General features: G+C 53.4%; 1 protein-coding gene across 6 annotated transcripts in view; it reads left to right on the forward strand.

Annotated features, from left to right (window-relative positions):
• The window catches only part of Usp20 (ubiquitin specific peptidase 20), a 40,837-nt gene that overhangs the window by 14,937 nt on the left and 12,541 nt on the right, over window positions 1–13,359 (forward strand). For 2 of the 6 annotated variants that reach the window (XM_042681026.1, XM_042681027.1), the window contains exons 2-8: window positions 2,576–2,709; window positions 4,600–4,653; window positions 7,265–7,327; window positions 7,620–7,766; window positions 8,932–9,028; window positions 9,417–9,486; window positions 11,635–11,748. In XM_042681026.1, the coding sequence (XP_042536960.1) occupies window positions 2,629–2,709; window positions 4,600–4,653; window positions 7,265–7,327; window positions 7,620–7,766; window positions 8,932–9,028; window positions 9,417–9,486; window positions 11,635–11,748 (626 nt within the window). In that variant the 5' untranslated portion in view covers window positions 2,576–2,628. Of the gene's footprint in view, window positions 1–353; window positions 459–2,574; window positions 2,710–4,599; window positions 4,654–7,264; window positions 7,328–7,619; window positions 7,767–8,931; window positions 9,029–9,416; window positions 9,487–11,634; window positions 11,749–13,359 lie in introns of those variants that run through there. The other 4 variants (XM_042681028.1, XM_042681029.1, XM_042681030.1 and 1 more) reach the window with 4 other exon arrangements.

A 13,359-nucleotide genomic window follows, 5' to 3' on the forward strand; every position in this document is an offset into this window, starting at 1 on the left:
GTGAGCAACTGGCTGTGGCAGCCTGAGGAGGCAGGAAATGAGCAGGCCTGGGGCCCTCTCTGGAAGAAGGCCTTTGAGAGTCCCCTCTCTGGGGGACCACAAAGGTAATGGCTGCCACAGCACCCACCTCCGTACCCGCCTAGGTGCTGGCCCTCTGTGTCAGCTCTGCCAAGCCTCCCCTAGCTGTGGGGGGATGTGGTGTGTTCCTAAGCAGTGTTTAGCCTGTGGTCATCCCACATATCTAAAAATGCACTTTTACTTCTAGGAGGAGTTCTGGGGTATTTTTAGAGCATGTTCAAATTCCAGAAGTATAAGATTGCGCTGGTTCCCCCTCCCCTTTTCCCCTCCCCCAGGTTTCTTACCAGAGGCTCTGATAGCAGCAGACCACCCTCGCAGCCTGCCCCACTGAGGTCAGCAGAGAATGTGAGCTGGCCCCTCCCCAGCCACTCTCTCACCAGGTAAGTTCCACCTCCTTCCCTCGGGAGCAGCTTCCTGTTGGAGGATGCTGGGCTCTCCTGTGTAGCTAACGTAGTAGAATTACAGTGATGAGCTATTTTTCTGCCAAGGCTTTATCTCTTAGAAATACACGTGTGGGTGAAGTGTGGCTTCATGTGTCCCTGGCATTTGCTGCATGCAGGGAGAAGGGAAGTGGGAGGTGGGAGATAACTGCTGAGGTGAGATACATAGTAGGGTGTGGCAGAGCTCTGCCTACTTTTGCCCACTTCCATTTTCTCCATAAACCATGGAGTAAGCAAGGGGGTGTGGCCCGGAGCAGCCTGCCAGCCTGGTCTCAGCTTTTAGCTTTAAGATGTCCATCTGTGAGACCCAGGCAAGAAGGAGCGATTTGTTTGTGAGATGGGGGAGCTCACAGCTACTCAAGGAATGCTGGGAGGGCCTTTAATAGAGCTGTGCAGGGCAGCTCGGAGCCCGGTAGCTGGCATCTCATCCACCCGTGCAGCAACTCCCGTTGCAGCTGGGTGTCTGGGCCAGGCGACCCCTGGATGGCCCCTGGAGGTGGGGAGGGGACTGCAGGAGGCACCTAGGGTCTGTCTCAGGATTAGATGAAGCCACTTCTGGCTCCACTGACATCTTTAATGTATTTAAACCCCTCTTGGCAGTAGTCTGGAGCTAGAATCAGCTTTTGGATTCTGAACTGAAATATCATCAGGTAGCTGAAGCATTTGTTTCTTAGTGGGTTTTTGTTTTGTTTTGGTGCCGATCTCTGGGGGTTTGAAATCTGGGCCTGAGTTCTGTCCTTGAGCTTTTAGGCACAAGGCTAGTTCAACCACTTGAGCCACAGCTCCACTTTTGGAGATAAGAGTCACACTGGGGGCTGGGAAGGTGGCTCAGTGGTAGACTGCTTGCCTCGCATGCATAAGGCCCTGGGTTCGATTCCTCAGCACCACATAAACATGAAGTTCTGGAAGTGGCGCTGTGGCTCAAGCGGTAGAGCGCTAGCCTTGAGCTGAAGCGCTGAGGGACAGCGCCCAGGCCCAGAGTTCAAGACCATGACCTGCTAAAAAGAGTCTCATAGACTCTCTTGCCTAAGCTGGCTTTCAATTGGGATCTCAGTCTCCAGAGCAGCTAGGATTACAGGTGTCAGCTACCAGCAACTGGGTGTTTGTTGTTATTGTTGTTTATTTTGAAATCACTTTCTTAGAAAGTTACAAAACAAGAAAAACAGCTGCAAAGCACCCTGGGTGCCCTTCCTAGCAGTCAGTCTTCGTGGATGTGTCCTTCGTGGTTATAGCTGCAGGATAGTGCTGGCTGAGGTCTTGCGCTCCCTGGGCTGTGGTGGCTGTGAGCTAGGCGCCATGCTGCTCTGTGTATTGTCTTACTAGAGACCCATGGAACCACTGCCATTCTCAGCTGGAGACTTGCCAGCCCCCTCCCCCCCCCCCTCCCATGAAGCCTTTATTCTCTGTAAGCTAAATCTCCCCCAACCCTTTTCTGGTTTAAGGAGAAGGCCTGGGGAGGGGCGATTGCTGCTATGTCACATGACTTCCTCTGCTCCACACAGGTACTTTCCTAAACCATCCGGGTTGGTTTTATTCCAGGCTGGCAGCCCTTGCAAAGCTGGGTTTTTCCCTCTCTTGAAATCTATCATCCAGATACGCTGCTGCCAATGGTTTTGGCAAATGCCCTTCCAGCCATTTCCTGGGTTGGTGTTCCTGACACTCTGTTTTCCCTGGCCTCTCTCCGGCTCTTGAGAAGACAGCTTGCCTGCTCAGAGAAAGCAGGAGTTGACCTACCCCTGGCCTTTTGGAAGCCCAGCCTGTCCTCAGCCCCCTTGGTAGACTGGTCTCCTTGACCTGGCCTCCATTCCGTGGGTGCCGCTCCCGAGTGCAGCCGGGCCTGTGCTTCTGCCCGCCAGCAATATCAGGCACCAAACCCAGTACTGCCCGGGGGTGTGCTCTGTTGGGCTCTGGGCCAGACTTTGATGTACTCTCTCCCTTGAATTCTCAGAGCAATGGGAGGAGACTCAGAGTAGCCTCCCTAAATCACAGCTGGAATATGCCAGCCAGAATCCTACCGGCATGACTTAACCTCTGATTTGCCCTGCTCCCCTCTCAGGGGCCGCAGTGACCCAGCACCGCTGTGCATTCTCACAGGTGAGCCCGCGCCAGCATGGGGGACGCCAGGGGCCTCTGCCCGCACCTGGACTCCATAGGGGAGGTGACCAAGGAAGACCTGCTGCTGAAATCCCAGGTAAAGGGCAGACCTTAGGGGCGGGGCTGCTGTGTCCATGTTCCTGGGGTGTGGATGTTTCTGAAGCAGTCTCCACCCGTCTCTGCTGAGCCCTCCAGTCAGTGGTACTGCCGGATGTCTTTGGGGCTTCTCTCCAGGGCTGGGTCTCGCCATCATTCATTATAGTGAGAGCCTTGTGTGCTGTCCAGCCCAGCTGTACCGCTTCCCACAGCAGGACTAGGAGTCCGGGGACAGTTTTGTTTTTCTTTGTTTTGCTGGGGATAGAACCAGGCCTTGTCATGCAAGTAGACGCGATACCCCTGAGCCACCCCTAGGCCTACACGGATGTTCTCCCGGGAGGCCTGAAGTGGGAGGTGGGGTGAGGATATGCTGACCCTGTGCTGTCACAAGCTGGTTGTGACTCAGTGATAGAGCATGTTCAGGTCCCTGGGTTCTATTCCCCAGTACCATAAAAATACAATCAGCACCAGTCATCAGTGGCTCAAACCTGTCATCCTAGCTACTTAGGAGGCTGAGATCTAGGATCACAGTTCAAAGCCAGCCTGGGCAGGAAAGTCCATGAGACTCTTATCTCCAGTTGACTGCCAAAAAGCCAAAATGGCGCTGTATCTCAAAGTGGTAGAATGCTGGCCTTAAGTACAAAAGCTCAGGGACAGCGCCCAGGCCCTGAGTTCAAGCCCCCAAGACTGGCACAAAAAAGAAAAATTAGGTAATTAAAAATTTAAAAGGTAGCACTGTCACATGGTTCAAAAAGGAAATGGCCTGGGCACTGGTGGCTCACACCTGTAATCCTGGCTATTCCAGAGGCTGAGGTCTAAGGATGATGGTTTCAAGACATCTGAGGCAGGAAAGTCCATGAGACTCTTGTCTCCAATTAACCACCAGAAAACTAAAAGTGAAGCTGTGGCTCAAAGTGGTAGAGCACTAGTCTTGAGCAGTAAAGCTCAGAGACAGGACTCTGGTCCTGAGTTCAAGTCCCCACGACTGACCAAAAGAGAAAAAAGAAATGGTATGAGCTCATCACCTACATATGCAGTCAAAGGCCCTGAGTTCAAAACTCTGGTACCTAAAAAAAAAAAGAATATGAATGCCGGGTGCTGGGCTCACGCCTTTAATCCTAGCTACTCAGGAGGCTGAGATCTGAGGATCATGGTTCAAAGCCAGCTAAGGCAGAAAGTCTGAGAGACTCTTATCTCCAATTAACCACCAGAAATGGAAGTGGCGCTGTGGCTCAAGTGGTAGAACACTAGCCTTGTGCTGAAGAGCTCAGGGACACTGCCCAGGCCCACAGTTCAAGCTCCATGACTGGGGAGCGGGGAGGGTGGGAAGGGGGAGGTTGAGAAGGCGAATGTCAATACACTGAAAAATAAAAAAGTAAAAACAGCTCCTGTTTGCTGGGGTTGAGGCTCACGTGCAAGGTCAGGAGTGTGTAAACCCCAGACACGGGCTGCCCCAGGGGAGGGCCCTTCCCTGTGATGAGTGGTTTGTTGACCTCTGTGCAGGCCCGACCTCTCTGAGCCCCACTTTACCCTCTACTACTTGAGCCACACCTCTACTTCAGCTTTTTGCTGGCTAATTAGAGATGAGAGTCTCTCAGATTTGTTCTGCCTGGGCTCAGTTTGAACTGTGATCCTCTTATCTCAGTCTCTTTTGAGCAACCAGGATTATAGGCGTGAGCCTCTGGTGCCCAGCTCATTTGAAATGTTTTTATAAACAAAGGATAAACTCCCTCACACTCTAGGGCCTATGATCCCTGTTTAGATAGACAGGATAGTGGAGACCTGTCTGAGGTGAGGCTTTGAAGGTGGGGCCTTCAAGGTGAAGGAGGGCTGCTGGGCCAAGCCAGCAGTCCTCGCTCACACCCCTCTCTCGCCACCTCCGTTCCTGCAGGGCACCTGCCAGTCGTGTGGTGTTGCTGGACCCAACCTGTGGGCCTGTCTGCAGGTAATGGATCTTCACGGGCCCCCAGGGTGTGGGCTGTAACTGGAGTCTGCCTTGGCACTGCGGGAAGCTGGGTGCCAGGGGCCCGGGCACAGGCTGGCGGCTCTGGCAGCCATGGAAGGTGACAGAGAAAGCAGGCTGCGGAGGGCGCCAGGAGAACTGAGCTCATCTCCATAAAAGACTTGGGTTTCTGAGTCCGTGTGGGTGTCTTGGCTTTTAGTGGTAGTGTCTCCCCAGCTTCCCTCTCCCTGCGTGTAAAGCAGGGGGCTCACACTGAGGGCTAGCCCCACGCATGAGGACAAGACAGATGGCAGTGCCAGGCTTAGCATAATGTGGGGATCCTAGTCAGTATATAGGAAATTGGGTAGTGTGGTTATTGTTGCTGGTTAAAAAGAGTAAAAGCAACCTGGGTGCCAGGAGCTAAGCCTGTCATGCTAGCTACTTGGGAATGCTGAGAACCAAAGGCCTATTGATCGAGGCCAGCCAGGGCAGAAAAGTCTATGAGATTCTGTTTCTGTGGAAGAAAGCTGGACTCAGTAGTGTCAGGAAATGAGACCCTATCTTGATATAACCAGTGAAGGACCCCTCTGGAGATGTTATGTGGTATTCTGCTTGGCTAGCAAGTGCAAGGCCCTGAGTTCAAACCCCTTGCCCTGCTCTTACTGCCAGTGCAAGCAGAAGCTGGGCAAGGTGGTGCAGCAACTTGGGAGACCAAGGCAGGAGAATGGTAAGTTCCAGATCAGGTGGGCTGCATGTCGAGACCCTGTCTCAACACAAACCAAGAAAAGAGTGAAAATGGATGAGTCAAAACCTGCCAGCCAGGCCCAGTGGCTCAAGCTTGTATCCCCAGTTACTGGGAGGTTGAGACTTGGGGATTGTGGCTCAACACCAGCCTGGGCAAACAGTTCATGAGACTCCATTTCAATGTCTGGGCATGGTGGTATATGCTTTCCATTGTAGCTATGTGAGGAAGCACAAATAGGAAGATCACTGCTCTGGCCTGCCTGGGCATAAAGCTAGATCCCTTCTCAAAATAACTGACACAGCCGGGCACTGGTGGCTCACGTCTGTCATCCTAGCTACTCAGGAGGCTGAGATCTGAGGATTGCAGTTCAAAGCCAGCCCAGGCAGGAAAGTCTGTGAGACTCTTATCCTCAATAAACCACCAGAAAACGGGAAGTGGCGCTGTGGCTCAAGTGGTAGAGCACTAGCCTTGAGCTGAAGAGCTGAGGGACAGTGCTCAGGCCCAGAGTTCAAGATCTACAACTGACCTTTTTTTTTTTTTTGCTTTTATTTTTATAATTTAATTTTATTTGTGAACATGCTGTACAGAGGGGTTACAATTACATGGACAGGATAACCAGCAGATTTTCTTGCTTTCTTCAATTAACCAACCCAAAACTGGAAGTGGGGCTGTGCCTTTAAAGTGGTAGAGTGCTAGCCTTGAGTGAAAAAGCTCAGGGACAGTGCCCTGGCCCTGAGTTCAAGCCCTATGACAAAAAAGGACACAAAAGTGCTAAAGGTGTGGCTCAAGTGGTAGAGTGCCTTGCTAGCAAGCGTAAGACTTTGAGTTCAGTTCCCTGTACTGCGTAGGGGTGGAAAAAGAAAGGAAACATGGCGGTTTTTTTTTTTTTACGGTGGAATTACAGGTGATTTTGTGTTTTTTTTTCCCTATACTCTCTTATATTTTCCACATTTTCTGTTTGTATCTATTATGTTTTCTAATCAGTAAATTTTAAATTTCCCCTCTAAAGGGGAAATCCACCAGTAGAAATCACTACCTCGCTCTAGCCTTTGTAGGCAACCCAGGGCCCCCAGCCGCCTGGGAGAGGCTGAGCTCCCTCCTGGGAGCCCAGGCCCTCTGAGAACACAGTGGGAACCTGGTGTGGGAAATGGCTTCACGGAAAGTCATTTTCAGAGCACCTGGTGCTCCCAGGGAGAGGCATCGGTGGGGGCTGCTGCTGGCTAGGGAGGTGGAGAGCCTCTGGAGCCGGGCGCACCTCGGGACTTTGTGTTGTCATCGGGCTCCTGCAGCCTCCAGGAGGAACCCCCTGCCCATCCCGGACCCCCTATTAGAAAGTCTCTGTGAGGCCTAGGACCTCAGTGACTGGCCACCCATTGGGAAGTGGGGTGCAGCTGGGGGTTCAAGTCTAGGCCTTTCGGGCTTCTTGTCGGAGAGCAGCGGCCTCGGGAGCTGTTTATGGCATCCGTCTCCACTGCATGTGACCTTTGGGTGTTCAGACTTGTGTTCCCCTAGGTGACAGCCACTTGTGGGTCGCCCTGGGTAGAGATGGCTTAGAGCACTCACTGCATTCATGTTGTATTCTTTGAGTGTGTGTGTGTGTGTGCATGTGCACATGCGTGTGCGAGCTGGTTCTAGGGTTTGAACACAGGGCCCTCGTTTCACTAGGCTTTTTCATTTGAGGCCAGCACTATCACTTGAGCCACACTTCCACTTGCAGCTTTTTGCCGGTTGACTGGATTTGTCTCTCCAGGTTGGCTTCTAACCAGCGAGGTTAGAAGGAGGTGCTAGGATAACAGAGGTGAACCACCAGCACCTGGCCACGCTGAATTCTGGGTTTGTCCCAGCCTGCCTCACCTCCTCTCTCCCCAGGTCACCTGCCCCTATGTCGGCTGCGGAGAGTCCTTTGCTGACCACAGCACCCTCCATGCTCAGGTAGGTGTGGTAGCTGCACATGGGCCATGTGGCCAGGCAGGGACCTCTCAGCTCCCCCCTCCTGTCCAGACTCAGTAGCTGGGGTGGGAAGTGGGGATGGTCACCTCAAAGTTGCAAGTGCAGGTGAGTGGCCTAGGCACAAGCCTTGCCTGGTAGGTTTTGGTCCTGGGGCTTCCTGCCTCTGGCCTGGCTGGCTCTTCCTGAGGCGGGAGGGCAGAAGCAGCCCCCTGTGGGCTTGGGGTCTGTGCTAGGCCCGAGTGTTCTTGACCTTACTTTGTGTCTCATCCTCCAGGCTAAAAAGCACCACCTGACTGTGAACCTGACCACTTTCAGGGTGTGGTGCTATGCCTGCGAGCGGGAGGTGTTCCTGGAGCAGCGGCTGGCGACCCATGCTCCCCATGCTCCTGCTCCCGGCTCCTCACCCAAGCTCTCCGAGCAGGTACAGAGCCGCAGGGGGGCTTGGGTTGCTTGTGGCACTGTTCAGCGTGGAGGCAGTGCCTCCCAGGCTCCGGAGGAGTGTGGCTGAGACGTCCCAGAGTGTGCTCCTGGGCTAGGAGTTCTCGGTGACTAAGGTGCTCGTGTCAGGGCCAGCGTAGGGCTGTGAGGTGACCGTGGGTGGTCATGTGAAGTACAGGGGTTGGGGTGGAGCAGGGACCTTCCAGGCCTTATGGGGAGGCAGAAACAAGCCACAGATGGCCCCCCTGGCAGCCCCAGATCTGGAGCGACCCGGAGGACTCCTGGGACACCCTGGAACCACCCTTGAGCAGCAGGTGCTAGGAAGGCCTTCAGGCAGCCGGCTTAGTGTCAGCCTGGCTTCCACACTGACCTTAGCCCTAGCTGTCGGAGCAGCCTGCGGGAGCAGAAGCCCCAGAGGCCTGTGCATTTGTGCTTATGTATACGTGAGTGTGTTCATATATGTGTATTTGTGCACATTGCTGTATCTCCATGTTAGGCAGTGTAATGGTGGCTGGATGGGTGTTTATTGAATACAGTTGCGAACATAATTGATGTATATAATTTGTGTGTGTGTGTGTGTGTTGGTCGTGGGTCTTGAACTCTGGGCCTAGGTGCTGTCCCTGAGCTCTTCAGCTCAAGGCTAGCGCTCTACCACTTGAGCCACAGCGCCACTTCTGGCTTTTTCTGTTTATGTGGTACTGAGGAATCGAACCCAGGGCCTCATGCATGCCAGGCAAGCACTCTATCACTGAGCCACCTTCCCAGCCCTATATATAATTTTTTTTTGGTGATGTATACAATATCCATTTTTTGTTTGTGTGTGTTGATAGTTAAAAGTTGCAAATCTATATAGTTTCCAGGTTCTCTCAGGAAAAGAGAGCTGCATGGTTTCTCTGTGATTTCTCTTTTCCCCCAAATATATTAAAACAATAATATTCATTAATATAAAGAAAAGAATACAAGTCAGAGAGCTCGCGGGACCCGGCAGCCGACCCCATCTGTTCCCGTAGCATCTTCTGCTTCACTGGGGTCACCAGGGTCTCTGAGGGCTGAGGAGCGGGGCATCCTTCCCCAGGGAGCATGGGGGCCTCAGCCCCACCCGTCCCCTCCTGTCCCTCCTCTTTGCTCACTCTGGGTCTTTCATGCAGGACTCCCCGCCGCTGTCCCACCCTCTGAGAGCCGTCCCTATTGCTGTGGCAGATGAAGGAGAGTCGGAGTCCGAGGATGATGACCTGAAGCCACGAGGTAATGGCCCCGGGACAGGGCATTCCTGAGTCAGCCTAGAGCTAGCACCCCAAGTTATAGGCCTTTGCTCTGCCCTGCCGTGGGCAGCACATAGAGCTGTGGCTCTCCTCGGGCCCGCTGGTGAAGCTGAGGTCCTAGGGACCTGGCCGTCCTGTGCCTGCTGCCAGCTGCCCGCCTGGGAGATGGCCCGCTGTAGGCCGTGTCCTCTGCTGCATGGCTTGGGCAGTTGGCAAGGCAGAGCAGAGACCCTGAGCAGCTCATGACTTGACACACTCAGACCCAGGCACTGTGCCCTTGACACACGTCAGAGCCACACCCTGGGCCGTGGTGAAAGCCGGCGCTCAGCAAGGGGGGCGAGGGGACGCTCACCTCCCGCATGTCCTTCCAGGCCTCACAGGCATGAAGAACCTCGGCAACTCCTGCTACATGAACGCAGCCCTGCAGGCCCTGTCCAACTGGTAGGTTGTGCCCGCCTTGGAAGGGTGGGCTCTGTGGATGGGCATGCACCCCAGAGGATGACCAGAGAGGTTGAGGAAGCATCTGAAGGCCCGTGTTAGCCCTGGGAATGACGCAGTGGCTGAGCACTTGCCTAGCAGGAGTGAGGCCATGACCTCTGCTCTGCATCTACACACGCTGCAAGTCCCTCTGCGTCCACTGTTGCCTGTGGAAGCCCAGGACAGTGCTTACTGGGACAGGGACAGGTGTAGAACACGGGGAGTGGGGAATGGGGGTTTCCCAAGCCCACACTGTCAGTGCGGGCCTGTGGGGGGGATACTGCCCTGGAGGATGGGGTGTCAACTCCACTAGGCTCAGCTGTCTCCTGTGTCTGACACGGGCTCGCTCACCTAGCAGCGATCAGGAGGAAGGGAACAGATCTGTATGCTTAGAAACCTCTGGAAGGATAAGTCATGAATATGCAGATGAGTTGTCCTACGTCAGTTATTACTGTTGGTTTATGCTTTGTTTCTAGTTTTTATTTTTATTTTTATTTATTTATTTTTTTTGTCGGTCGTGGGGCTTGAACTCTGGGCCTGGGTGCTGTCCCTCAGCTCTTCAGCTCAAGGCGAGCACTCTACCACTTGAGCCACAGCGCCACTTCCAGTTTTCTGGTGGTTTATTGGAGATAAGAGTCTCACGGTCTCTCCTGCCCGGGCTGGCTTTGAACCGCGATCCTCAGATCTCAGCCTCCTGAGTAGCTAGGATTACAGGTGTGAGCCACCAGCGCCCGGCTTGTTTCTAATTTTTAAAAATAAATTGTATTAATATTTTTCGGGGCTGGGAAGGTGGCTCAGTGGTAGAGTGCTTGCCTGGCATGCATGAGGCCCTGGGTTCGATTCCTCAGCACCACATAAGCAGAAAAAGCCAGAAGTGGCGCTGTGGCTCAAGTGGTAGAGCACTAGCCTTGAGCTGAAGAGCTCAGGGACGGCATCTAGGCCCAGGACTAACCAAAAATAAATAAATAAATAGTCGCTGGGCGCCAGTGGCTCATGGCTGTAATCCTAGCTACTCAGGAGGCTGAGATCTGAGGATCATGGTTCAAAGCCAGCCCAGGCAGGAAAGTCCATGAGACTCTTATCTCCAATAAACCACTGGAAAACTAGGAGTGGCATTGTGGCTCAAGCAGTAGAGTGCTCGTCGAGCTGAAGAGCACAGGGACAGAGCCCAAGCCCAGAGTTCAAGCCCCACGACTGACCAAAATAAATAAATACATAATTAATTAATTAATAAAAAATTTCTTTTTTGGTGGGGGTACTCGGGTCTTGGCACTTGCCAAATGCTAGGCAAGTGCTCTGCCAATTGAGCCATGCCTACAGTTCTGCTATAAGGTAACTTATAGCCTGAGGAGGGCTGGGAATGTGGCTCAGTGGTAGAGTGCTTGCCTAGCACACATGAAGCCCTGGATTCGGTTCCTCAGTGCCACATAAACGGAAAAAGTCAGAAGTGGCGCTGTAGCTCAAGTGATAAAGTGCTAACCTTAAGGAAAAGAAGCTCAGGGACAGTGCCCTGGCCCTGAGTGCGAGCTCTCAGGACTGGCCAAAAAAAAGCCTGAGGAAAGGGGAGCAGGGGCACGTCCAGGCAGGCTGGCACCGTCTGCAGACACTGGGCACTGAGGAGCAAGGGCTGGCTACCCAGCCGGGACAGGCGGCAGCCTCCCCGGCCCCTGGGCCCCCAGCACAAAGCTGGAGGGGTGCATAAGTATCTCAGGGTCACTGTAGCACAGTCCACCAGCGACGTGCACCTCAGTCTAAAAGCCAGAGGTCCAAGACCCAGGTGGCGGCAGGCCGGGCTTCCCTCCTGGGCTCAGAGGGCTGTCCTCGTGAGCCTGCGCCCTCTCGTGTCCACTCTCAGCTCAGCTCAGCAGGCAGATTGGGTTGGGGCCTGCCCTAACACCCATTTCACCTCAGTGTCTTCCGATGGATGCTTGTCTGAGTAGTCACAGCCTAAGGGGTGAATTTGGGGGCCACAGTCCAGCTCTGGCTGGTGAGGCCTTCTAGTCAGCTCCAGGCATTTCTGGACATGAGGGCTTTGGGGGCATCGTACAGGAGCACTGGCCATCTGCTTCCCCACCAACTCCTCCTCTCCTCTGACCTCATTCCTCTCCCCAGCCCACCACTGACCCAGTTCTTCCTGGAGTGTGGAGGCCTGGTACGCACAGACAAGAAGCCAGCTCTGTGCAAGAGCTACCAGAAGCTGGTCTCGGAGGTCTGGCACAAGAGGCGGTGAGTCCCTGACCTTGGGTAGGTACGTGGGGCCAGGACTGAGTCCCTCCTGATAGGTCTAGCCTCTCATGATCCCTGTAATGCTGTCAGTGAGCCTATGCTGTTTACAAATGGGGAAACTGAGGTACGGAGAGCTTGCAGTATCTTGTTCATAGGTGTGCAGTACATAGAAGACAGAGCTAGGGTTTTAGCTGGCATCAAGCCCCACTGGCAGCCGCTTTGTGGATGTCTTTTGCTGCTGAGGCTCAGAGGCGGTCATGCCAGTGCCAAGCCTTGGTCACAGCCGCATTTGTGGCAGGATATTGGTAATAAAGTGGTAGGTTCTGGTGTGTCCAGGGCCTTGGCACAGTATGAAACAAATGTAAAGATCAAATCTCTAGTCAGGCACCGGTGGCTCACGCCTGTCATCCTGGCTACTGAGGAGGCTGAGAGCTTGAAGATTGTGGTTCAAAGCCAGCCTGGGCAGGAAAGTCTGTGAGACTCTTACCTCCAATAAACCACCAGAAAACTGGAAGTGGTGCTGTGGCTCAAGAGGTAGAGCACTTGCTTTGAGCTGAAGAGCTGAGGGACAGAGCCCAGGCTGAGTTCAAGCCCCATAACCAACAAAAAACAAAAAACTTTCTCCAGGTAAAACAAAGTTGGGAAAAATGAGCGCATAGACGTGTGTGTGTGTGTGTGTGTGTGTGTGTGTGTGTGTGTGCGCGCGCGCACACGTGTGTGTGCATGTGTGTGTGCGTGCACGTGTGCGTGTGTGCGCACGTGTGTGTGCGCGTGCACGTGTGTGCGTGTGTGTGCGTGCGTGTGTGTGTGTGTGTGTGTGTGTGTGTGTGTGTGTGTGTGTGTGTGTGTACCAGTCCTGAGACTTAAACTCAGGGCCTAGGTGCTGTCCTTGAGCTTTGTTGCTCCACTTCTGACTTTGTTGTTGTTGTTGTTGTTGTTAATTGGCGATGAATCTCATGGACTTTACTGACTGGCTTCAAGTCATGAGCCTCAGATCTCAGCCTCCTGGCTAGCTTAGATTACAGGATTGATGCACCAGTGCCTGACTCACATATGCATGCTTTAAATGAAGAAGTGGATGAAAAGATAGTGGGAGATGATTTTCCAATTGTGTAAGAAGTCAGGCTTGCCAGGCGCTGGTAGTTCACGCTTGTAATCTGATGACTCAGGAAGCTGGGATCTGAGGGTCATGGTTTGAAGCCAGCCCAGGCTGAAAAACCCCCATGAGACTCATATCTCCAATGAACCACCAGAAAACTGGAAGTAGCGCTGTGGCTCAAAGTGGTAGAGTGCTAGCCTTAAGCAAAAGACAGAGTTCAAGCCCCATGACTGTGAAGAAAGGGAAGGAAGGAAGGAAGGAAGGAAGGAAGGAAGGAAGGAAAAGATGAAGAAATAAGGCTTGTCGGCCAGGCACTGGTGGCTCACGCCTGTAATCCTAGCTACTCAGGAGGCTGAGATCTGAGGATCACAGTTCAAAGCCAGCCCGGGCAGGAGAGACCGTGAGACTCCTATCTCCAATAAACCACCAGAAAACCGGAAGTGGCGCTGTAGCTCAAGTGGTTGAGCGCTTGCCTTGAGCTGAAGAGCTGAGGGACAGCGCCCAGGCCCAGA

The sequence above is a fragment of the Dipodomys spectabilis genome, unplaced genomic scaffold, assembly GCF_019054845.1.
Source record: "Dipodomys spectabilis isolate Male_0828 unplaced genomic scaffold, ASM1905484v1 ptg000067l, whole genome shotgun sequence".
NCBI lineage: Eukaryota > Metazoa > Chordata > Mammalia > Rodentia > Heteromyidae > Dipodomys > Dipodomys spectabilis.